Source organism: Eretmochelys imbricata, chromosome 14 (genome assembly GCF_965152235.1).
Source record: "Eretmochelys imbricata isolate rEreImb1 chromosome 14, rEreImb1.hap1, whole genome shotgun sequence".
NCBI classification, from domain to species: Eukaryota; Metazoa; Chordata; order Testudines; family Cheloniidae; genus Eretmochelys; species Eretmochelys imbricata.
The window spans coordinates 45,880,881-45,905,125 of record NC_135585.1 but is presented as its reverse complement, the minus strand read 5'-3'; the positions used below and the strand labels follow the sequence as shown (position 1 = coordinate 45,905,125).

The 24,245-nt window shown below is 57.4% G+C and overlaps 1 protein-coding gene across 1 annotated transcript in view; it reads left to right on the top strand.

Annotated features, from left to right (window-relative positions):
- The window catches only part of LOC144275272 (E3 ubiquitin-protein ligase TRIM39-like), a 34,646-nt gene extending 10,401 nt beyond the window's left edge, over window positions 1-24,245 (top strand). The window contains exons 3-6 of the mRNA XM_077834469.1: window positions 3,037-3,267; window positions 3,760-3,782; window positions 3,882-3,985; window positions 23,317-24,245. Coding sequence (XP_077690595.1) covers window positions 3,037-3,267; window positions 3,760-3,782; window positions 3,882-3,985; window positions 23,317-23,876 — 918 coding nt within the window. The 3' untranslated portion in view covers window positions 23,877-24,245. The remainder of the gene's footprint in view (window positions 1-3,036; window positions 3,268-3,759; window positions 3,783-3,881; window positions 3,986-23,316) is intronic.

Genomic DNA, 24,245 nt, shown 5'->3' with positions numbered 1-24,245 from the left:
CGTCATGGGCCTGAGCCAGGTGGGGAGTATCCCCATGGGTGGGAGCAAGGCCCGGGAGGTGACAGGCCCCCATGAAGGATGCGTTGTCCATGTCTGATGGGGGGAGATGTTAGGGGATATGGTAATGCTGCACCACTCGAATTAGCTGTAACTCAACAGCTCCCAGGGGGCAGGAGGGGAAGGAGGCTGCAGGCCCACGGCCCTTTGCAGGGTCCAGGCCACATGCACAAAGCCTCGGGCAGGTGCCCACAGGGTCTCCTGAGGGGGCTGGGGCTTGTCAGGGCTATACCCAAGTTGTCTGAGTGCCCTTTGGCTGCAGCGCTCCCAAGGGTGGGGTGGGGGTTTGTCTGGGGGATGGGTTGGTGCCCAAAGCCCATTGGCAGAGGGACCCTGGGGTACTGGAGGGCTGCGCTGGGGGCTCGGTTCAGACGGGGCAGAGGTAGGAGGTGGACGTTACAGCGCTCAAGCAGCTGCCTCTTCAGACACAGACACTGGGCATGGCCCCTCCCCCACCACACAGGGGAGCCGGACGGACAGACAGACGGGTTAGAGCCCTGCACAGGGAAGGGGAGGGGGGTCAGCTCAGGGCACAGACTTGTGGGGGGAAGGGCTGGGGGTTTCAGGGAGGAGGGCTCTGGAGGGGGTTTCAGGGAGGAGGGCTGGTGGGGGGTTTCAGGGAGGAGGGCTCTGGAGGCAGGGGACAGGGGCTGGGGAAGCTGCTGAAGCCCCTGGCCCTTTTGGCATCTCAGGGAGAGTGAGAGGGCGGCTGTGATTGCAGAGCCATTGGCCATTATCTTTGAAAACTCATGGCCATCGAGGGAAGTCCCGGATGACTGGAAAAAGGCTAATGTAGTGCCCATCTTTAAAAAAGGGAAGAAGGAGGATCCTGGGAACTACAGGCCAGTCAGCCTCACCTCAGTCCCTGGAAAAATCATGGAGTAGGTCCTCAAGGAATGAATCCTGAAGCACTTACACGGGAGGAAAGTGATCAGGAACAGTAAGCATGGATTCACCAAGGGAAGGTCATGCCTGACTAATCTAATCACCTTTTATGATGAGATTACTGGTTCTGTGGATGAAGGGAAAGCAGTGGATGTATTGTTTCTTGACTTTAGCAAAGCTTTTGACATGGTCTCCCACAGTATTCTTGTCAGCAAGTTAAAGAAGTATGGGCTGGATGAATGCACTATAAGGTGGGTAGAAAGTTGGCTAGATTGTCGGGCTTAACCAGTAATGATCAATTACTCCATGTCCAGATGGCAGCCGGTATCAAGTGGAGTGCCCCACGGGTCGGTCTTGGGGCCGGTTTTGTTCAATATCTTCATATTGATCTGGAGGATGGTGTGGATTGCACTCTCAGCAAATTTGCGGATGATACTAAACTAGGAGGAGTGGTAGATATGGTGTCAGGTAGGGATAGGATACAGAGGGACGTAGACAATTTGGAGGATTGGGCCAAAAGAAATCTGATGAGGTTCAACAAGGATAAGTGCAGGGTCCTGCACTTAGAACGGAAGAATCCAATGCACCGCTACAGACTAGGGACCGAATGGCTAGGCAGCAGTTCTGTGGAAAAGGACCTAGGGGTGACAGTGGACGAGAAGCTGGATATGAGTCAACAGTGTGCCCTTGTTGCCAAGAAGGCCAATGGCAATTTGGGATGTATAAGTAGGGGCATAGCCAGCAGATCGAGGGACGTGATCGTTCCCCTCTATTCGACATTGGTGAGGCCTCATCTGGAGTACTGTGTCCAGTTTTGGGCCCCACACTACAAGAAGGATGTGGAAAAATTGGAAAGAGTCCAGCGGAGGGCAACAAAAATGATTAGGGGACTGGGACACATTACTTACGAGGAGAAGCTGAGGCAACTGGGATTGTTTAGTCTGCAGAAGAGAAGAATGAGGGGGGATTTGATAGCTGCTTTCAACTCCCTGAGAGGTGGTTCCAAAGAGGATGGTTCTAGACTATTCTCAGTGGTAGAAGATGACAGGACAAGGAGTAATGATCTCAAGTTGCAGAGGGGGAGGTTTAGGTTGGATATTAGGAAAAACTTTTTCACTAGGAGGGTGGTGAAACACTGGAATGTGTTACCTAGGGAGGTGGTAGAATCTCCTTCCTTAGAAGTTTTTAAGGTCAGGCTTGACAAAGCCCTGGCTGGGATGATTTAATTGGGGATTGGTCCTGCTTTGAGCAGGGTGTTGGACTAGATGACCTCCTGAGGTCCCTTGCAACCCTGATATTCTATGATTCTATGATTCTATGATTCCCAACATCACTGTGGCCAGAGTCACACTGGGGGAGAGGCTCACCCCAGGGTCACCCAGCACCTCTGGGCTGAGCTGCAGGGGAGCTAGAGAGGCCAGTGCAGAGCAGCCAGCCCCTTCCCCTGCCAGGATCAGCACCGGCTCAGCATCATTCCCACGGTTCCTTTCAGAGAGCAGGTGGGGACACAGCTGGCATCAGCAACCCACTGCTCTGTGAGCCTGGAGGGCTCCCTAAAGGCTGCCATCCCAGGGGCACTGGGTACATGGGCATGGGGCACTCGGCCAGGCTGGGTGAGGCCAAAGCCAGCCCTGACAATACCCTGGGCGCCCAACAGCCATGTGAACCTTAGGATGGCACCCAAAGGACTATTAGCACCAGCCCTAGGTCCTGAACGTTGCAGCCCTGGGAGCTGGTTGTAAAAGAAGGAGCTTTGCCCACATCCCACTGTGACAGGTACCCTGGGTGTCTGAGTGCCCAGCACTTGGCACCCAAATCCCCCCACGGACGCCCTGTGCAGCCCCCTGTAAATCTTTACTGTCCCCTCGATTTCTCCCCACTCCACTGTGTCCATCCCTTGCCACCTGCACTAACATACTGCGTCTTTACAAAGCACCCTAGACAACCCCGCTATGGAACTGGCCATATGAACTAAATACCCTTCCAAACTGATACTGATCTAATATCCCCTGTTTCATGGACAGAAGCCCAGTCCGTGTAATACAAGATCTGGCTCATGTTTTCTCTGTGCCTTTCCTATTTTTCTGTCTCAAGGGGAAAGTGAAGAATAAGAGAGAGATGATTTCAGGTGAATTTAACAAACTGCACACACTGCTGAGAGAGGAGGAGCAGCTGCTTCTGCAGAGCCTGGAGGAGGAGGAGAGGGAGACTCTGCAGAGACTACAGGAAAATGTCACCAAACTCTCCTGGCAAAGCTCCTCTCTGCAGCAGCTGATCACAGAGATAGAGGAGAAGTGTCAGCAACCGGTTGCGGAGCTGCTGAAGGTGAGATGGCATCAAAATTCTCCACCCATCCAGAATTATAACTCAGATCCAATGGGTCTGGATTCCATCAATTAGAGTCAATGTGTTCTGTGGTTTACTGACAAACAGAACATCAGGCTGAGGGCTCCATCAGATCCCAAATATCGCAGCTCATGATACAGGGGACTTCTCCTCACGGAGACCCAATGAGGCCATGGGAGATTAAATGGACAATACAAAAATGATACTGAGCTAAAACCATCCCTGCTCTGACCCCAGAACATTGGACCCAACAGTCGATAAACACAGATACTGATGGGTTGTGTCCCTAGAAGGGAGAACCCTTGAGCTAAATTCCTGTCTCCCCTATATGGATGAAACAAGTGTTCAAAACAGTGAAGCCTGGGAGAGTTGATCTATTTTCTACAAGAAAGTTTGATGCTCAGAGTGAAACTCACTCAGTTCTATGCACATTGTGTTAATACAGGACATTGATTCTCTTTTTCCTTTCAGGATGTGAAAAGCACATTGAGCAGGTGTGTTTCCTATGTTCATTGCTCTTATATTCTTGGTGGTGGTTCTGGGATGACGTGTGTACAGAGCAGCGGAGTGATGATGGGACGTTTTCTTCATAGGAGCGAGAATGTGAAACTCCAGGAACCAGAAGCTGTTTCTACTGACCTGAAGAACATGTATAAAATTTCCCTTGACATGAGGGAAGCGCTGAAGAGATTTGGAGGTGAGTGGCGTGTACTGGGACATTCAGCTGTATTGTGCCTGGGGATCTGGACAGAGCCTGGGACCCCAGGACACGCTTGCACCCAGCTGCCAGGCTTGGAGCTGTGTGAGAGCTGGAGGCTGATGCGCTGAGTGCTGGGCAGTTTGCCTGCTACTTACAGCCACCTGCTGGTACTTGCCCAGATGTCTGACCAGGCCCCATCACTCTGACATCTTGACCTCTCCGTGGCTGAGTTAATGGGTGTCCCTGAGCCAGGTGCTGTGAGGCCTGGACTGGGCCCACTGTGCTGGGAGCTGCACAGACTGGTAACGGATGACATGTCTGTGCCTCTCTCCTGGGACAGGTGAGGGCTGCGTTGTGTGGCCACTGCTCAGCACTGCCCCAGCCCCCTTTAGCCAAGGCTGGCCAAGCTTTCTGAGCTGGAGGAGGAGCCGGTCTGGCTGCTGCGGTCTGACCTGGGCCGTGTGTTACTGGGTAACAAGCTGAACCCTACGGGCCCCTCGTCCGCTCTGAGCACAGCCCAGTGTGAGGTTGGGTCAGTGGTTTGCTGCTCAGTGAGTGAGATTCACTCACAAGAATGTGACCCTGTCACAGTGTCTGAGCGTGAGCTGCCCCCATCCAAACCCCTCCCCACATCCCCAGCGCGGAGACTGGGGGCAAAGGCACAAACCTGACAGTGAAGTGGGACAGAAAAGAAGCTAAGGCCGAGGAGAGGGGGAGAGGGAAGGTTCAGTGAGCTCAGTCTCTGATAGTTGAACTGACCCTTTCACCCTACCCCCGCCCTCCCCTCTTCCCACCCACCCCCCAGCAGGGGGCAGTCGAAGGGGCCAAGCTGGGTGTGTCTGTCCCGGCCGATGGAGGCTGCGCAGTGGGTGCCGGCTGCAGGGCCAGGATCTCAGGGCTCTGGGGAGCAGGAACCCCAGGCTGTGGGGGAAGCAGCTTCCTCTCTGTGGCTGGCTGGAGCCAGCACATCCCTGCTCCCCTCCCCCCTCGCTGCCCCCAGCCCAGCCCAGTCTGTGCCCACCGGACCCTGAACACGGCTGGGCTCTGGGCCATTCCACAGCCCTGGCCCCTGAGCCTGTGGGGATCCTGAGCCAGTCACCTCCGTGCCTCCTTCTAGGGGATCAGCAGCCCCTGGGGAGCCTCCTGTCACCCCCCGGAAACCCCGTCCTGGGCAGGGCCCCAGGCCCTGAGTCACTCGCTGGCTGCTCCCGGCTGGCCAGGCCCAGGGTCTCCAGCAGGGCCCTTGGTGCCGGCCCCGCGCTGGCTGCCAGAGCTCCCAGCCCCTGGCCCAGCCCGGCCTGTTGTCCCAGCACTGACCCCTCCCCTGCGGGTGGGGGGGGACCCTGCTGCTCTCGATGGCTGAGCCCCACCCTCTGCCGCGGCCTCTGGTGCTGCGCTCGCAGGCTCAGCCCGTGCCAGGGCCAATGCGGCGCTGCTGGGGCTGCTCCTCCCCCGGCACCTGGGTTCTCTGGGTCGGGGCGAGTGGCCGGGCGAGTGGGCAGGGACCTGCTCAGAGACACGCGCCCTGTGCTGCCCCCAGAGGGCAGAGACCAGCCAGGGCCGGGCAGCAAAGCGCCACCGCGCTGGGATTAACCCTTTCCTGCCACCCACCCCAGCAGCCCCGGCCGGTCACTGCCACTCGACTGCCCGCGCTCTGACCCCAGGGACCCGGGTCCGGCAGCCGAGGGAGTCGCTGGGTGAATGTGTGGGGCAGAGTAACCAGGGCTCCCTGCACCCCAGGGTCCCCATGTGCAATGGGGAAGGCCCCGTGCTGTCGTGCAGCCCTTAGGGGCTGGGCAGTGAGTGTTTTCATTCGTACAGTGCTCACGAGTGAGCCAGGCACTGCAGAGACAGAACAAGGGGCTGCCAGCCCCACAGGGCTCCTGGTCTGAGTGCAGACAAGGCCCAGCAAGGGCAGCAGCAAACACTGGGGGAGGGGGTACGAGGCTCCCATTGTGGGGCCAGCCACTCCCTGAGCCCATCCTGTGCCTGTCTTCCGGGTGTGGTAGACAGTATTGTAGTGACCCTGATGTCTCCATGCTGGGCCCTGGGTCACCCCCCAGGGAACAGGGCAGGGCAGAGGCAGCCTGAGGTTGGGGGGAGCTGGAGGCTGTGGGGGAGCGGGAGCATCCTGGGAGCTGGCACAGGGACACTGGATGCCAGGTGGGTGGCCCAAAACCCTGTGCTGTGTTTGCTCCAGGTTCCCACTCTGTGATGCAGGCTCTGTTGGGGTCAGATGCTGTGGTGAGGGGCCCACCCAGACAGACTGAAAAGAGCGAGGCTCTGTCTGCATGGGGAAGGGGCAGCAGTTCTATTAAATAGGTTCCAGTTTTGTAGACTCATCGTGGGGTGGCGCCCTCAGGTACCACCCTCAGTCATTTCTGAGTGTCTTGGCAAGCATCTTGCCTCAGTTTACCCTCTTCAGCACTTCTTAAATTATGCCTCACAGTCCAAAAGATCTGAGGGAAAAGTCCCCTCCTGGGGTCCGCTCTGAGTCCAAGTAAACCCCCAAATAAAATCTTTTCCTTCACTCTGCTCCAGCGTTCAGCTCTCACTCAAGCTCCTCACTGTCCTCAAGTCAGGAGTCCTTAATCCTCCTTCCCGGAGCTGGGCTTAGACTAGTTTCCATTGTGGAATCACATGACTCCAGCCCTCCTTCCCGGCGCTGGGGTCATTTCAGACTGTGCCTTTATTCTCTCCATCCACTTTCTCCAGCCGGGGGCAGCTCTCCAGGGCTCTGTCCAGCTACAGCTGCTGCTGTCATTGTCACCTCTGGCAGTGCCTCCCCCTTACATTTTTGGTCATGCCCTCCCTTACCTGGTTGTGCCCCCACTCCAGGAGCTGCGGTAGGGAGCTGGGCCAGGAACAGGGCTGCAACTGGGGCTAGGAGCTGGGGGCCATGTTTGGAAGTGGACCTGCTGTTGGGACCGGGAGCCGCAGGCTACGGCTGGGAGCGAAGCCACTGGTGCAGCCTGAGCTGAAACTGGGGCTGCAATTGGGGCCAGGAGCTGGGGGCTTTGGCCGCGGGCGGAACCACGGTTGGGCTGGAGCTGCAGCTGGGGTCGCAGCCTGGAGCAGGGCCAGGAGTCGGTGGCTGAGGCTGGGGCCACAGCTGGGGCTCAGGGTGGGGCCAGAGTGGAGGTGGGGGCAGAGTAAGGCTGGTTGGCGTTCCCTTTCCGCCACCCATGGGGGCTGGTCCATGCCCTGCCATGCCCCCAAATGTTCCTCCACATCCTCTAGGGGGGCACGACCCACAGTTTGGGGACCACTGCTCTGGAAGCACCCCTTCCAGGCTCCTTGCTCTGGTGAGCTCTCCTGGGAGCTCCTCTTCTCGGCAGCTTCCTGTTCCGAGGATTCCTTCAGCTGAGCCCCGGTAACCCTTTTTCAGGCTCATTAGCTACTTAGCTGCTAACTAGCCACACAGGGATTTAATTACTTCCAGGTCGGTCTGGTTTGTCTCATTCTCCCTTACAGGAGACTGTCACAGGTAGTCTGGTCCCTAACTCCCATAAAAGGGCCAGCCCTCTTCATACATTTCTCCCCACCCCCAGAGACAACCTATATTCCAAGGTAGGCTTGACCATGGCTGATACTTGGTTATGTTCTGCAGCTGGGGTGGGGTGGGGTGGGAGGTACTTCCTGCCCTGCTGCCAGAAGGAAATCTGCAAGGCCCTTGGCAATAATTTAATTCTCGTCACTGAAGTGTGAAGAGACCAGGAGTTTGATTCTCCAACTTTCTATGTAGCTCATGTCATGGGTCAAATCCCCCATAGTCTTCAGCATGTCATAGTTCAGAACAACTCTTTGGCCATAGCAGAGGTAGCCAATAACACTGGGCTTTCGTCATTGGTGTGATGGTCCTGTAGCAGATATGGGCTGGCTACAGAGCTTCCCTCTCAGCCAGATACACACCAGATGTGTTCATCAGAAAATCTTTAATGTTCTGCCAAGTATGGCTGAGGTCTGCTTAAAGATGGTATTTTACACACAGCGCTACCTAGGGGTTGAAGAGCATAATACAGTTTAGCGTTCCATTACATCTCCCCCGTTAAGTTCTACATTCCGACCATTTATAATATTTACATTATCTCACTGTCTTTGAAGTTCAGTGCAGATCAGTCTGTTAGGTGTCTCTGAATGGTGCTGGTCTTTTAATTACACAACCCAAACAGGTAACAGCTTCGTCATCTGGCTGTCCATTAGTTCCAACGACTGACTATGGTCAGTCTGGAATCCTTGAGTCTTCTTTTTGTTCTGCATCCGTCATCTGCAGAGTTTGCTCAGTTGATTGTTCTTTCTGAGGAACAAACTGTAGATGTTGAGAGTTTCTGTTGAACTCTCCTCTCTGTTACGAATTACACCTGGTAGGACACGCACACCAATGCTGCGAATTATACCTGATAGGTCACGCACAGTTCGAATCTAGGCTGAGGCACAGAAACAAAGTCCACAACTGCAGAGTTCCCAAAAGACACTAAGTTTATTACGCTCGAGCGTGGTGCCCCCCTGCTAGCCGGGGGGGACCCTGAATACAGATTATACAAAGGTTATATACTTTTTAGCAAAGCATGTTGCCCTCGTGCATTGGAAACCTTAGCCAATAAACAAACCCTTGTCTTATCTACCACCTATCCCTGCTTGGTGCATTCCTCGTGCTTTTCCAGTATGTTAATTACACAGCATGGTCCTAAAGCCATGCATCAGTAACTTTTATTATCAGAATGGGAGGCCTCACATCAAGGCCAAGAGACAGGGAGTTAGAGACTGACAAAAACCAGATACTGGGAGTCAAGGCAGGCTGGAGACAAGGAGGAGGATTTTCACAGGGATTCAGTATCTAAGGATCACTCCTTCTGGTGTATGATGTGCTGGCATTTAAACAATGGTGGGTCCCAGACCAAAATGGAGTCACGTGCTAACTTTTCCTTAACATTCTCTTGGTCTTGATCACATACAACCTGGGTGTTGAATTCTTTTTCTTTACAACACCTGGTATATTCCATTATTTTTCTCCATCCAGTTTGACACAAACATGGTCACCGGGTTCTAGATTTGGTAGTTTTCTGAGTGATGTCTGTTGTAAAAGTGTTTGCAATCTCTTTTTGCCTTTTTATTCAATTTGACTACTCTTTCCATGTCTGACAACTTTGGAGGTAGATTCTTTTCCAAAGTTGGGAGGGTAGTTCTGAGTTGTCTTCCCATCAGGAGTTGTGCTGCACTATATCCAGTAGCTGCTACTGGTGTTGATCTGTAACTCAGTAGAGCAAAGAATGGATCTTCCTGCTGAAGGATATTCTTCACTGTCTGTGCAACTCTCGCAGCCTCTCCATTCGCTTGTCAATAATATGGGCTTCTCGTAATATGAGGAAGATCATATTTTGTTTGGATAAATTAAATTCTACGTCAGTGAATTATGGTCCATGCTCTGTCACAAGTTCTTCTGGAACCCTGAAATGACCAAAAGTGCACTTCAGTTGCTCTATAACACTCTGGTATGTTACATCTTTCAAGTACACTCTTTCTATATACCTGGAAAAATAGTCCACGACTACCAGGTAAAGATGTCCCCTGAAGTCATATAAATCTGCGGCTAGTCTCTTCCAAGGTCTCTTTCATTCAGACTAGCTCCTTGTTAGTGTCACTAATTACTACTGGCCGTATCTTTTTCCCTGCAGCCTTCAGTAAAAGAGCTATGGGAACCCTTGGGGAAATTTTTCTACCAAGGGCAAATTTAACAGCAGCTCTGGAGTGTTTCATAGCTGATGTCCTGAGCCTGCCCTGCCCGTACCTGTGTGGTTCTGGGGATGTTAATAGTCACTCACTGCAAGTCACTGGGATTTGGGCTCCTAAGTTGCTGGGACACGTTTGAAATAGAGCTGGGTGTAATTTTGGGGGTAAATAGTTTATTTGCTGAAAAATTATATTTTGGGTCGACAGAAACTATTCCTGAATCCATGTCGAGTTTGCTGAGTAGTTTCAATGAACAGAAAAAGGCGGCACCGCTTCCCTTCCAGCCTTTAGTCCTGTGGCTGGGCCCTCGGCGGGGAGCCCCCAGTTCAATCCCCCCGTGGGATGTGGGGCAGGGATTGGAATGTGGAATCCAGGTTAGGGCTGGAACTGCTGGGCTCTGGATGTCTGATGTGTCCTGCTGAAGACGTCCCCCTGTGTCTAAACACTGCCATGGGCACTGGGCCAGAGTGTAGGAGCGAGACTGACTCTGCAGCCCAGTGGGTCGGGCTGCACCTGGTAGCCCAGACTCCAGCTCCCCTGGTCCAGTGACCCTGTAAATACTGATCAATAACCCCAGTGAGGGGAGGGGTTCTGGCCCCTGGCACAGCAGTGTCTCAGCCATGTCGGTGCCCCACTGCAAACCCCGAGTGCAGATGCGCTGCACTGGTGTGAACTGGGCCTGGCCCCTGGTGCAGCTTCTCCCAGATGGAGTGGGCAGCAAGTGAGGAAATGCCCCCTCCCCTCCCCACTGCCCCAGCCTCATTAGCAATGGCCCCTGTTCCCCCCAGCACTCCTCAACTCCTGTCTCCCACTACCCTTTCCCCTTCCAGCGAGCCCAGACACCCTGCCCGTGCCCTAGCATGGAGAGTTCCAGCTGCGCCCTGTGGGTCAGGGCTGCACCCCCAGTGTGTGTGGGGATGGCACCAACCTGCTCTTAGCAACAAACCAGCCACACACGCCCCAAAGCAACAGAGATTCCCTGGGGCCTGCCCCCTTCACCTTCCTCTATAACCCTGGCACCTGCCCCTCCCTTACCCTTCCCTCAATTCCTGTGCCCACCTGACCCCTGCCTCTATACTGTCCCTTACCCTCACCCCAAACTCCTGCTGCTCCCCTGGGACCCTGCCCCTCTCCCCACCTTTGTCTCCCTGGCATCTGCCCCTGCCCTCCACCCACCTCTGTCCCCTGGCACCTGCCAATCTCCTCATGCCCCTGTGCCCCCTGGCTCCCGCTCCTCCCTTACCTCTGTGCCCACCTGGCCCCTGCCTCTATCCTCACCCCTCCCCTTCTTCTCACCCCCTTTCTGCTCCCCTGCAACTCTGCCCCCACTTTGCCTCCCTGGCATGCGCCCTTGCCCTCCACCCACCTCTGCCCCCCTGGAACTCACCCCTCCCTTCTCCCTCTGCCGTCCTGTCAGCTGCCCCTCTCATAGAATCATAGAATCATAGAATATCAGGGTTGGAAGGGACCCCTGAAGGTCATCTAGTCCAACCCCCTGCTCGAAGCAGGACCAGTTCCCAGTTAAATCATCCCAGCCAGGGCTTTGTCAAGCCTGACCTTAAAAACTTCCAAGGAAGGAGATTCCACCACCTCCCTAGGCAACGCATTCCAGTGTTTCACCACCCTCTTAGTGAAAAAGTTTTTCCTAATATCCAATCTAAACCTCCCCCACTGCAACTTGAGGCCATTACTCCTCGTTCTGTCATCTGCTACCATTGAGAACAGTCTAAAGCCATCCTCTTTGGAGCCACCTCTCAGGTAGTTGAAAGCAGCTATCAAATCGCCCCTCATTTTTCTCTTCTGCAGGCTAAACAATCCCAGCTCCCTCAGCCTCTCCTCATAAGTCATGTGTTCTAGACCCCTAATCATTTTTGTTGCCCTTCGCTGGACTCTCTCCAATTTATCCACATCCTTCTTGTAGTGTGGGGCCCAAAACTGGACACAGTACTCCAGATGAGGCCTCACCAATGTCGAATAGAGGGGGACGATCACGTCCCTCGATCTGCTCGCTATGCCCCTACGTATACATCCCAAAATGCCATTGGCCTTCTTGGCAACAAGGGCACACTGCTGACTCATATCCAGCTTCTCGTCCACTGTCACCCCTAGGTCCTTTTCCGCAGAACTGCTGCCTAGCCATTCGGTCCCTAGTCTGTAGCGGTGCATTGGATTCTTCCGTCCTAAGTGCAGGACCCTGCACTTATCCTTATTGAACCTCATCAGATTTCTTTTGGCCCAATCCTCCAATTTGTCTAGGTCCTTCTGTATCCTATCCCTCCCCTCCAGCGTATCTACTACTCCTCCCAGTTTAGTATCGTCCGCAAATTTGCTGAGAGTGCAATCCACACCATCCTCCAGATCATTTATGAAGATATTGAACAAAACCGGCCCCAGGACTGACCCCTGGGGCACTCCACTTGACACCGGCTGCCAACTAGACATGGAGCCATTGATCACTATCCGTTGAGCCCGACAATCTAGCCAGCTTTCTACCCACCCTATAGTGCATTCATCCAGCCCATACTTCCTTAACTTGCTGACAAGAATACTGTGGGAGACCGTGTCAAAAGCTTTGCTAAAGTCAAGAAACAATACATCCACTGCTTTCCCTTCATCCACAGAACCAGTAATCTCATGATAAAAGGCGATTAGATTAGTCAGGCATGACCTTCCCTTGGTGAATCCATGCTGGCTGTTCCTGATCACTTTCCTCTCATGCAAGTACTTCAAGATTGATTCTTTGAGGACCTGCTCCATGATTTTTCCAGGGACTGAGGTGAGGCTGACTGGCCTGTAGTTCCCAGGATCCTCCTTTTTCCCTTTTTTAAAGATTGGCACTACATTAGCCTTTTTCCAGTCATCCGGGACTTCCCCGGTTCGCCACGAGTTTTCAAAGATAATGGCCAATGGCTCTGCAATCACAGCCGCCAATTCCTTCAGCACTCTCGGATGCAACTCGTCCGGCCCCATGGACTTGTGCACGTCCAGCTTTTCTAAATAGTCCCTAACCACCTCTATCTCCACAGAGGGCTGGCCATCTCTTCCCCATTTTGTGATGCCCAGCGCAGCAGTCTGGGAGCTGACCTTGTTAGTGAAAACAGAGGCAAAAAAAGCATTGAGTACATTAGCTTTTTCCACATCCTCTGTCACTAGGTTGCCTCCCTCATTCAGTAAGGGGCCCACACTTTCCTTGGCTTTCTTCTTGTTGCCAACATACCTGAAGAAACCCTTCTTGTTACTCTTGACATCTCTCGCTAGCTGCAGCTCCAGGTGCGATTTGGCCCTCCTGATTTCATTCCTACATGCCCGAGCAATATTTTTATACTCTTCCCTGGTCATATGTCCAACCTTCCACTTCTTGTAAGCTTCTTTTTTATGTTTAAGATCCGCTAGGATTTCACCGTTAAGCCAAGCTGGTCGCCTGCCATATTTACTATTCTTTCGACTCATTGGGATGGTTTGTCCCTGTAACCTCAACAGGGATTCCTTGAAATACAGCCAGCTCTCCTGGACTCCTTTCCCCTTCAAGTTAGTCCCCCAGGGGATCCTGGCCATCCGTTCCCTGAGGGAGTCGAAGTCTGCTTTCCTGAAGTCCAGGGTCCGTATCCTGCTGCTTACCTTTCTTCCCTGCGTCAGGATCCTGAACTCAACCAACTCATGGTCACTGCCTCCCAGATTCCCATCCACTTTTGCTTCCCCCACTAATTCTACCCGGTTTGTGAGCAGCAGGTCAAGAAAAGCGCCCCCCCTAGTTGGCTCCTCTAGCACTTGCACCAGGAAATTGTCCCCTACGCTTTCCAAAAACTTCCTGGATTGTCTATGCACCGCAGTATTGCTTTCCCAGCAGATATCAGGAAAATTAAAGTCACCCATGAGAATCAGGGCATGCAATCTAGTAGCTTCCGTGAGCTGCCGGAAGAAAGCCTCATCTACCTCATCCCCCTGGTCCGGTGGTCTATAGCAGACTCCCACCACTACATCACTCTTGTTGCTCACACTTCTAAACTTAATCCAGAGACACTCAGGTTTTTCTACAGTTTCGTACCGGAGCTCTGAGCAGTCATACTGCTCCCTTACATACAGTGCTACTCCCCCACCTTTTCTGCCCTTCCTGTCCTTCCTGAACAGTTTATAACCATCCATGACAGTACTCCAGTCATGTGAGTTATCCCACCAAGTCTCTGTGATTCCAATCACATCATAGTTCCTTGACATCACCAGGACCTCCAGTTCTCCCTGCTTGTTTCCAAGGCTTTGTGCATTCGTATATAAGCACTTGAAGAAGCACTTGTCTCCTCGAAACATCCTTTGCACCCTGGAACCCACCCATAACTTCACCCCCCTGCTACCTCCTGGAATGAACCTCTCCCTTTTCCCCCTCTCCTGCCATGTCTCCTTACCCTCCCCTTGCCCCCCCGTCCCTCTGGTGCCTGTCACTGCCCTCACCCCCTCTGCCCTTTCATGCCTCCCACCCATCACCCTCCTCTGCTGTCTTGGCTCCTGCCCTTCTCACCACCCTCAGCCCCCCTGTTACCCGTCCCTCTCCCCAACCTCTCTGACCCCTGGCACCCTTCCCTTCCCTCGTCCCCCTGTGCCCACCCCTCCTCTAGCCCCACTCTCACCTTCTGGTTCCTGCCCCCCCCCATTCCCCTCTCCTAACACCTCCCTGTACTGCCCTGCCTCTCTCCTCGCCCCTCTCTGGCCCCTCGTGCACACCTCTCCCATCGCCCCCCTCTCTACCTCCTGGCACCTGCCCTTTCCCTGACCCCCCTGCATCCTCCTGGTGCAGACCCCTTCCCTCACTCACCCTACCCCCCTGGTACCTGTCCCTCCTCTTGCCCCCTTCCACCCTGATGCCCACCCCCCTCACTCCCTCTGCCCCCTGACTCCACTCTCCTCACACCCCTCTGCCCCCATCACCCATGACTTGCCCCACCCCCTGCCTTTCTCATGACCACCCCTCCTTTCACCCCCCATCTCCTGGCACCCACTCCTCCCCACCCCCTTCCCTCCTTTTTGTCTGCCCCCTTCCTTTACCCCCTTCTGTCCCCCGGCACCTGCCCCTTCCCCTGCCCCTCTGGCGCCCAGCTCTTCCCTTGCCCCTCTCTGCCCCCAATACTGCCTCTTGCCCCTTGTTGTCCCTGGTGCCTGCCCCATTCCATGCCTCACCACTGTCCCCCTGGCACCTGCCCCTCCCACTGTCCCATTGCAGCCTCTCCATCTGCTCACCCTCCTGTGCCCCCCGGCTTTCACCCCTCCCCTTGTACCTCTCTAGTCTCCCGGCACCTTGCCTTGCCCTCCTACCCACTGACGACCACACTTTCCCTCACCGTCCTGCCCATTTCCCCTGGTGCCTTCCTCATCCCATGCCCCACCACTGTCCCCCAACCCCCCAGCATTTGTCACTCCCCCACTCTGCCCCCGGTTCCTGCCCCTTCCTTCTCCCGCCCTGGCCCCCACCTCTCCCCTCAGTACAAGCCACTTCCCTCGCCCCCACCCCCTGTTGCCTGCCCCTTCCCTTGCACCCCCTCCCCTGCCACCTTCCGCTTAGTTCTTCCCCCTTCCCTTTCCTCACCCTCTGCCTCCCTAAAACTGGCACCCCTCACCCCCGTCTAGTCCCCTAGTGCCAGCCCCTCTGTTCACTCCTCCTCTGCCCCTTTGAGGCCCATCTCTACCATTGCTACCATCTGCCTCCATGGTGCCTGCCCCTTCCTTTGCCCCCTCTGCCTGCCTGGTGCAAACCCCTTCCCTTGCCCGCCTTTGGGCCCCCTGGTGTCTGCCCCTCCCTTCCCCCTTTCCTAACCTCTGGATCACACCCCTCCTCTCCCCCTCTCTCTTCCCCCCTCATGCCCACATCTCCACACCCCTCTGCCCATAGGGCGTGCCCTTCTCCACACCCCACTTTCTGCCCCCCAGTGCCCGCCCCTCTCCTCTCTCCATTCTTTGTATCTACCCCTCTGCTCATGTCCCCCATCTGTCCTGGTGACGACCCCTTCCCTCCTCCCACCTCTGTCTTCCTGTCACCCACCCCTCATGCCCTTCTCCCCCTTTATGACTGCCCCTTCCCTTGCTCCACTGTTGACCCCTGGGGTCTGCCCCACCGCTTATCCCTGCATATCCCTCTGAAACCTGTCGTACCCCTCACCCCTCTTTGTCCCCTTGTCACCTGCGCCTTCTCCCCCCCTCTCCTTTTCCCCTGGTGCCAGCCCCTCCTTCTACTCCCCCTCTGCCTCCCTACTGCCTGCCCCTCTGTTCACCCCTTGTGTCCCCTGGTGCAAGCCCCTTCCCCTCCTCCCATCCCCCAGTGCCGCCCGCCCCTTCTGTATCCCACCCTTTGGGCCCCTGGTGCCCACCCCTCCCCTCATCTTTCTCTTTCCCTTGGCACCAGTCCTGCCCCTCACTCACACTCTACAGCCCTGATGCAAGTCCCTCCCCTTCCCCCTTAGCCCCTCCCCAGTGCCTGCCCCTCCCATCATCCCATTTTCTCCCCTGGCACATGCTCCTCTGCTCACCCTCCCCCCGAAGCCTTCTGGCACCTGCCCCTCCTCTTGCCCTCCTCCACCCACTGCTGACTGTCCCTGCCCTAGCCAGACCCTCTGCCCCCAGGCTCCTGCATCACTCCGTCCCCCTGGTGCCTGCCCATTCCCTCCCCACCAAGGTCCTGGAACCTGCCCCACTCCTCATCCCCCCCACCCCCTGGCATCAGTCCCTCCCCTTGATTCCCCCTGCCCCAATGGAGCCCCCTATTCCCTCACATCCCTCTGCCCCCTGGTGCCCGCCCCTTCCCTTGCTTGCCTGTGCCCCCTGGGGTCCATCCCCTTCTTCTGTCCTGGTGCCCACCTGTCTCGTCACCCCGTGCAGCCCCTGGGAACCTGCCCCTCCCTTCACCCCGCTCTGTCCTCCTGGTGCCCGCTCCTCTTACCCCCCCAGTGCCCTTGTGCCTGCCCCTCCCCTCTGCCCCTCCAACCTCTACTCTTGTCATCTGCCCCTCCCCTGTCCTCTCCCAGCATCAGCCTGTCTCCTCCCCCACCCCCACTGACACCTTCCCACCCCTCCCCCTCTCCTCCTGCCCTTGTCCCCACAATTTCCTTCTCCCCGAACATGCCCAGACAGGAGCTGTTCAGTGGCCCCCTGGATCTGGGGGGAGTCAGGCCCTGTTTAAAACCTGCCAGGGGAGACAGGTTTTAAAACCAGCTTGTGACACTCCCCTGACCCAGTTACAACCAATTGTGCCCCCGTGGCAGCTTTTCTGCCTCACAGCCGGGGCTGAGCTGTGTGTGCGTTTGCTCCCAGCCTCCTGCCTGACCCTGTGTGTGCCCTGGAGCCTGCTGGGGGAGTCGGGGCCGCTCCAGCAGGGATCAGAGAGCCCAGGGGCCATGCACACACATTGCAGCCCCACTGGCCCAGGGGTCCATGCACTCCGGGGTATCCTACCACACAGAGCTGGGAGGGAGGGGGGCATCCAGGGCATTTACACAAACACCGCTGGGGGTCCTGTTTGGGTCGCCACCTCTGAGGTCCAACAAAACAGGAAATCTGCCTGCTTCATGGACATCACCTGTCCCCTCACCCGGGCACCGTCTCCCCATCCGAATCCCGGGAGAGGGCACCAGCCACCACAGGCTCCAGCTCCTGGACTGCCCCAAGTACCAACCTCACTGAGCAGGACATGGCGCCAGATCTACCCCGCTGCCCCCGGCAGTGACCCCCGCGGCTGGTACCTGCACAGGGGTGACTGGGCCCTGCTGGCCCTGAGCTCCCGATCTCACTCACTGCTCCAAGCTGCCCCGTCTCTGCAGCTCCAGGCACTCTGGACCCAGAGCTCCCTTTGCGTAGGCACGGTCACCCCGCAGCTCCCCCATTACAGCCATTGACACACCTGGGACTTGTCACGTCCTGGGCAGACTCACAGATTTCCCAGGAGAGTGACATGGACAAAGGGACAATCCTGGGAAAACCTGGACAGGTCGGGTGCCAACTTTCTAATCTCACAAAACCGAACACCCCTTCCCTGCCCTGGCCCTGAGGCTCTGCCCTTCCCCCTCTCCGGGGCCCCGCCCTCGCTCCCTCCATCCCCCCTCCCTCCGTCGCTCACTCTCCCCCACCCTCACTCACTTTCACCGGGCTGGGGCAGGGGTTTGGGGTGTGGGAGGGGGATGAGGGCTCCGGCTGGCGGTGTGGACTCTGGGGTGGGGCCAGGGATGAGGGGTTTGGGGTACAGGAGAGGGCTCCAGGATGGGGCAGGGGATTGGGGTGCAGGGGGGGTATGGGCTCTGGGCTGGGGGTGTGGGCTCCAGGTGGGGCCAGAAATGAGGGGTTCAGGATATGGGAGAGGGCTCTGGGCTAGGGCAGGGGGTTGGGTGCAGGGGTGGTGAGGACTCCAGCTGGGGGTGCAGCCTCTGGGACGGGGCCAGGGATGAGGGGTTTGGGTTGCAGGAAGGGGCTCTGGGCTGGGGCCGAGGGGTTCAGAGTGAGGAAGGGGATGCGGACTCTGGGGTGGGGCTGGGGATGAGGGGTTTGTGGTGAAGGACGGATGCCTGGCAACCTTGTGGACAGGTGGCAACCTTGTGGACAGGTGCCAACCCTAGATCCTGTCCACATGGCCCAATAACACCCTGCTGAGCTGGGTACAGGCAGCCACATGCCAGCCCAGGCCCCTGGCACGGACGCTGAGCTACTAAGGTCACTAACAGTGTTAACTCTGCCACGTGCCACACACCACGCCACAGAAACAGCTGTAACCTAGACTCATGGCACTGCAGGGCTGGAAGGGACCTGGAGAGATCACCTAGCCCAGCCCCTGGTGCTGGGGCAGGGCCTAGACCATCTCTGGCAGGGGTTTGTCCAATCTGTTCTTACAAACCTCCAGTGACGGGGATCCCACAGCCTCCCTTGGACCAGGTCCAGAGCTTCACTGCCCTGAGACATAGAAAGTGTTTCCTCATCTCCAGCCTCAGTCTCCCTTGCTGCAGCTTGCACCCATTTTTCCTTGGACAGGCCCTTGCCCTGCCCACTGTGGGCACTGGGGGTGTCACCAGGTGTGAGCATCGCTGTTATCGCACTGAATGGCTGGGGGCGCTGGGCTGGTTCAGGGGGGCAGTGAAGGAGCTGGGGCCTTTCACTCCCCAGTCACCGATCTCAGCCCAGGTTCAGAGTCCGGCTCCCAGTGAACAGGAGCTCATGTCGTAATTCTCGTCAACGGCAGCCTGACCGGCCACCTCAACAGGGAGGCCAAGGCCTGAAGGGGCTGCAGGGATGGTTCCTCTCCAGGGAGAGGCTCCAGCAGGTGTCAGGGCTGAGCCACGTTGGCAGGACAGTGCGGGGCTCACATGGCCACTGTGACACCCTCGTACCCTCGATACCCAGAGCTCCAGCAAGAGGGGTGTAAACCCCACTTGTACCCCCAGCACTGAACTCACTGACACTGCCCCAAGGCCACCGCTCCTCCCGGGGATTGAGGGGGATAAATGGCACTGGAAGAGAGGGGCCAGGAGACCATGGCCCCATCACTTTTACTGATAGGAGGGCTAGGTCTCCCACTTTTTACCGGCTGTAAGGGTGAGTGATGGGGGGCGAGAGGGGGCAGAGAGGAGCGACCATGGGGGCAGGGTGTTGGGCGGGAAGAGGCGGTGCGGGGGTGGAGTCTTGGGGAGAAGGGGCGGTGTGGGGGTGGGGTCTTGAGAAGAGGCAGTGTGAGGGCCATGGCTCGGGGAGAAGGGGCTGTGTGAGGGCAGGGGTTCAGGGAGAAGGGGTGGTGCGGGGGCAGGAGCTCCAGGAGAAGGACCCACACGGGAGGGCGGGACCATGGTTCAGGCTCTGGTGGCTCCTCTACTTTTTGGGAGCTTCCATCACTCCTGGGGAGAGGACCATCCCGGATCCTGATCCACGGGCACTTCTGTGTATTTGCCGGGTGCACAGAGCTCTCCAGGTGGAGACACTTTCTCACTGACCCAGGAATCGGTGCTGCTGGGAGGCCCCACTGCCCAGGAGGCCAAGGGCTCTCGCTCCCCTGCCCTGGGGGTGAAGGGAGGGGCCCTGGGGCTGCTGCTCCCTGTCCCAGGAATGGGGTGAAGGGGATGTGGACACAGACAATCTCCTCGCTTGCGCTGTGTGGGGCAGACCTGGCTCCACGCTGGGCTTCAGAGCCTGAGCTCCAGCCTGAGCGTGAACGTCTAGGCGGCTATTTTTAGTGCCAAAGAGGGAGCCCCACAAGCCTGAATCTGTCCACCCCGTTTGGAGACTTGCTGCCGCAGGCTGTGTACATGAACCCAGAGTGTGTCCAGAGTCTGGGTCTGAAAGTTCCCAGCGCGTCTGATCCAGGGCTGGTTAATGAGAGCGATGGGGGTGGCTGGCGCAGTGGTTAGATGGAGACATCGGAGCCCCTGGGGCTCTGGGACGGTCTCTGTGACCATTGTCTGCTCTGGGAGACGCCCAGGTGCAGCTGCAGAAGGTCTGTGCCACTAGCATCGTCCATGGGACAATCGCTCTGGGCAGAGTTCAGGCTGATTTGTGGGGGTCTCCATTTTCAGCCTGATTTATGGGCGAGATCAGGGGCTCAGGGGGAATTTTTTTACCCAGGTCAAATTAAATAGCAGCTCTGGAGTGTTTCATAGCTGATGTCCTGAGTCTGACCTGCCCGTAACTGTGTGTTTCTGGGGATGTTGAGAGTCACTCACTGCAAGTGACTGGGTTTTGGGCTCCTAAGTTGCTGGGACATGTTTGAAATAGAGCTGGGTGAAATGTTTTGGACAAATAGTTTATTTGCTGCAAAATTATATTTCGGGTCGACAGAAACTATTCGCGAATCCATGTCGAGTTTGCTGACGAGTTTCAATGAACAGAAAGGTGCCGCCACTTCCCTTCCAGCCTTTAGCCCCGTGGCTGAGCCCCCAGCGGGGAGCCCCCGGTTCAATCACCCCGTGGGACGCCATGAGGGCTTGAGCTGCTGGGCTCTGGGGGTCTGATGACGTCCCCCTGTGTCTAAACACTGCCCTGGGCACTGGGCCAGACCCTGGGAGTGAGACTGACTCTGCAGCCCAGGGTGTCAGGCCCCGACCTGGGAGACCCAGAGTCCAGCTCCCCTGCTCCAGTCACCCTGTAATTATTGATCCATAACCCCAGTGATGGGAAGGGTTACGGTCCCTGGCACACCAGTGTCTCAGGCCATGTCTGCCGGGGTTTCCTTGCACCGGTGCAACCCCCCAGGGCAGACTTGCTGTGCGGATATGAACTGGGACTGGCGCCTGGTGCAGCTTCCCCCAGATGAAGGGGTAGTTAGTGGGGAAATGCCCCCTCCCCTCCCCACTGCCCTGGCCTCATTAGCAACAGCCTATTAGTACGCATTCACAGCCCCCCAGAATCCTCCACTGCACTGCCGCCCCAGTGAGCCCAACCCAGACCACTGCCCCATGGCGGACGGGCTGGGCCAGGAGAGGGGAGGGGCTGGCTGTGGGGTTTGCCTGCCTGGAAGGTGGTCCCCGAGGGGCCCGCCGGTATGGAGAGTCCCAGCTGTGCCCCTTGGGGCAGGGCTGCACCCCCAGTGTGTGTGGGGCCAGCACCAACATGCTCTTAGTGAGAAACCAACCACACATGACCCCAATGCAAAAGAGATTCCCTGGGGCCTGCCTCTCCCTCACCCCTCTGGCTCCTGCCCCTCCCTTACCCTTTTCTCACCCCTGTGCCCACCTGGACCCTGCGTCTATTCTGACCCCTCCTCCTCGCCCCTCCCCTTCTTCCCACCCACTTTCTGCTTCCCTAGGCCCCTCTGCCCCCCACTTTGCCTCCCTGCCATGTGCCCCTGCCTTCCACCCACCTCTGCCCCACTGCAAACCCCCCTCTTTCCCCCCCTGCCCTCCTGGCACCTTCCCCTCTCCCCCAAACATCCTCTGCACCCTGGAGCCCACCCATCACTTCACACCCCCTCTATGTCCTGGCATCCACCTCTCCCTTTTCCCTCCTCTGCTGCCATGTCTCCCACCCTTCCCCTCCCATCTGCTTCCCTGGTGCCTGCCACTGCCCTCACCCCCTCTACCCCCGATGGCCGTCCCACCCTTCACCCTCTTCTGCTGTCCTGGCCTCCGCCCTTTTTACTCCCCTCAGCCCTCCTGGCACCTGCCTCTCTCCCCACCCTCTCTTACCGCTGGCACGCACCCCTTCCCTCACCCCCCTGTGCCCACCCCTCCTCTAGCCCCACTCTGACCCCCTGGCACCTGCCTCTCCCGAATGCCGTCTCCTAATACCTCCCTCTACCCACCTGCCCCTGCCTCTCTCCTCACCCCTCTCTGCCCCCTGGTGCTTGTCCCTCCCCTCCTCTGCCCTCCCTGTGGCTGCCCTTCTGCTCAACCCCCTCAATCCCCCTGGCACCTACCCTTTCCCTTACCCCCCGCCAACCCCTTCCCTCCTTCCCCCTGCCCCCCCAACAACTGACCCTCCCCTTGTCCCCTTCCTCCCTGGTGCCTACCCCCTCACCACCCTCTATCCACTGACCCCACTCTCCTCTCGCCCCTCTGCCACCATCATCCATGCCACCTTCTCTTTATTTCTCACTCTGCCCCTCCCCTCACCCTCTGGCTCCAGGACACCTGCACCCCTCACCACCCCTCTAGTCCCCTGGTGCCAGCTCCTCCTCTGCCCCAAGTCCCAGCTCTACCCTTGCCCCATCTGCCTCCTTGGTGCCTGCCATTTCCTTTGCCCCCTCTGCCCCCTCTGGTGCAAATCCCTTCCCTCGCCCCCCTTTGGACCCCTGGTCTCTGCCCTTCCCCTCACCTCAGCTCTGGCCTGGCCCTCCCCTAACCCTCTCTTAATCTCTGGATCCCACCCCTCCCTTCATCCTCCCTCTGCCCCCCTGGTGCCCACATCTCCCTTCACACTCCTCTGCCCCCCTAGGTCCTGCCCTTCTCCACACCCCTCTCTCTGCCCCCCTTCTGCTCACCTGCTCCCTCACCCCCCATTCTGCCCCCCCGGCACCAGTGCCTGCCCATTCGCTACCCCCCCATGGTTCCACCTCCCCACTCCTCATCATCTCACCCCCTGGCAGCTCACCCTCCCCTTGATTTCCCCTCCCCATTGGAGCTCCCCCATTCCCTCACACCCCTCTGCCCCCTGGTGCCCGCCCCTTCCCTTGGCCCCCGCAGCCCCCTGGGGTCCATCCCCTTCTTCTCCCATGGAGCCCACCCCTCCCCCTGACCCGCTGTAGACCCCGGGATCCTGCCCTTCGCCCCCCTCTGTTCTTATGGTGCCTGCCCCTTCCCTTGTCCCCGCATTCCCCTTGTGCCTGCCCCTCCCCTCTATCCCTCCCCCCTCTACTCCTGTAACCTGCCCCTCCCCTCTACCCCTCCCCCCTCTGCTCCTGTCACCTGCCCTCCCCTTTCCTCTCCCAGCATCAGCCTCTCCCCTCCCCCCGCCCCCACTGACACCTCCCCACCCCTCCCCTGCTCCTCCTGCCCCTTCCCCCCATTGTCTCCTCACAGGCAGAGGGGCCCTGACTCCCCTCAGGCAACAACCCCCCCACAGTGATTAACGGGGACGCAGGTTAATTTCCCTTCGATCCCAGTGACCAGCCCCTGCCCCCGGCCCTGACTCTGTGACTCTCTCCCCAGAGGACATGACACTGGATCCAGACACGGCTCATCCCAACCTCGTCCTGTCTGAGGATCGGAAACGTGTGAGACACGGAGACAGACGCCAGGATCTGCCCGACAAGCCTGAGAGATTTGAAAAATATCCCATTGTCCTGGGCGCTGAGGAGTTTGCGGGCGGGAGGTGTTACTGGGAGGTGGGGGTGGGAGACAAGACTGAGTGGGCTCTGGGGGTTTGTCGGGAATCTGTGAGCAGGAAGGGGGAGAGCTTTCTCTCCCCTTGGAATGGATACTGGGCCGTGTGGCTGAGGGACGGGGGATACAAGGCCCTCACCTCCCCCTCGACCCCCCTCCCCGTGAGCGTCCGGCCCGGCCGGGTGGGGATTTTCCTGGACTATGAGGCGGGCGAGGTCTCGTTTTACAATGTGACTGACGGGTCCCATCTCTTCACGTTCACTGACACCTTCTCCGGGACGCTCCGCCCTTATTTCTGTCCCGGTCTCAACGCTGGGGGTACAAACGCTGCTCCCCTGATCATCTGCCCGGTCCCGGCTCCGGCCGGGGGAAATCTCGGTCCCTGACAGTGACCCCGCGGCTCAGACCGACCCCCGCAGCGCTGCTGCTCCTCCCGCTCCCCTGTAGTGGGGGCCGGTTACTGCAGCTACTGGAGTTTTTGTGCTGACCGGACGCTGCCAGTTTCCCTTTTCCACTGGAGGGTCCAGTGAAAAACCGGACACCTGGCAACCCCCAGCCCTCACCTTGCCCCGTCCCCTGCCCCGGGGTAGCAGATGGTGGGGGATGGGGTCATTCACTCCTGCCAGAATTTTCTAGCCCTGTGAAATCTCAGTGTAAAATAGGAAAGAAAAAAGATTATTCTAATTTAGAAAATATTATTGTAACAAGGTGTAAATACAAGAATATTTTAATTTACATTTCAACAGTATTTCAAA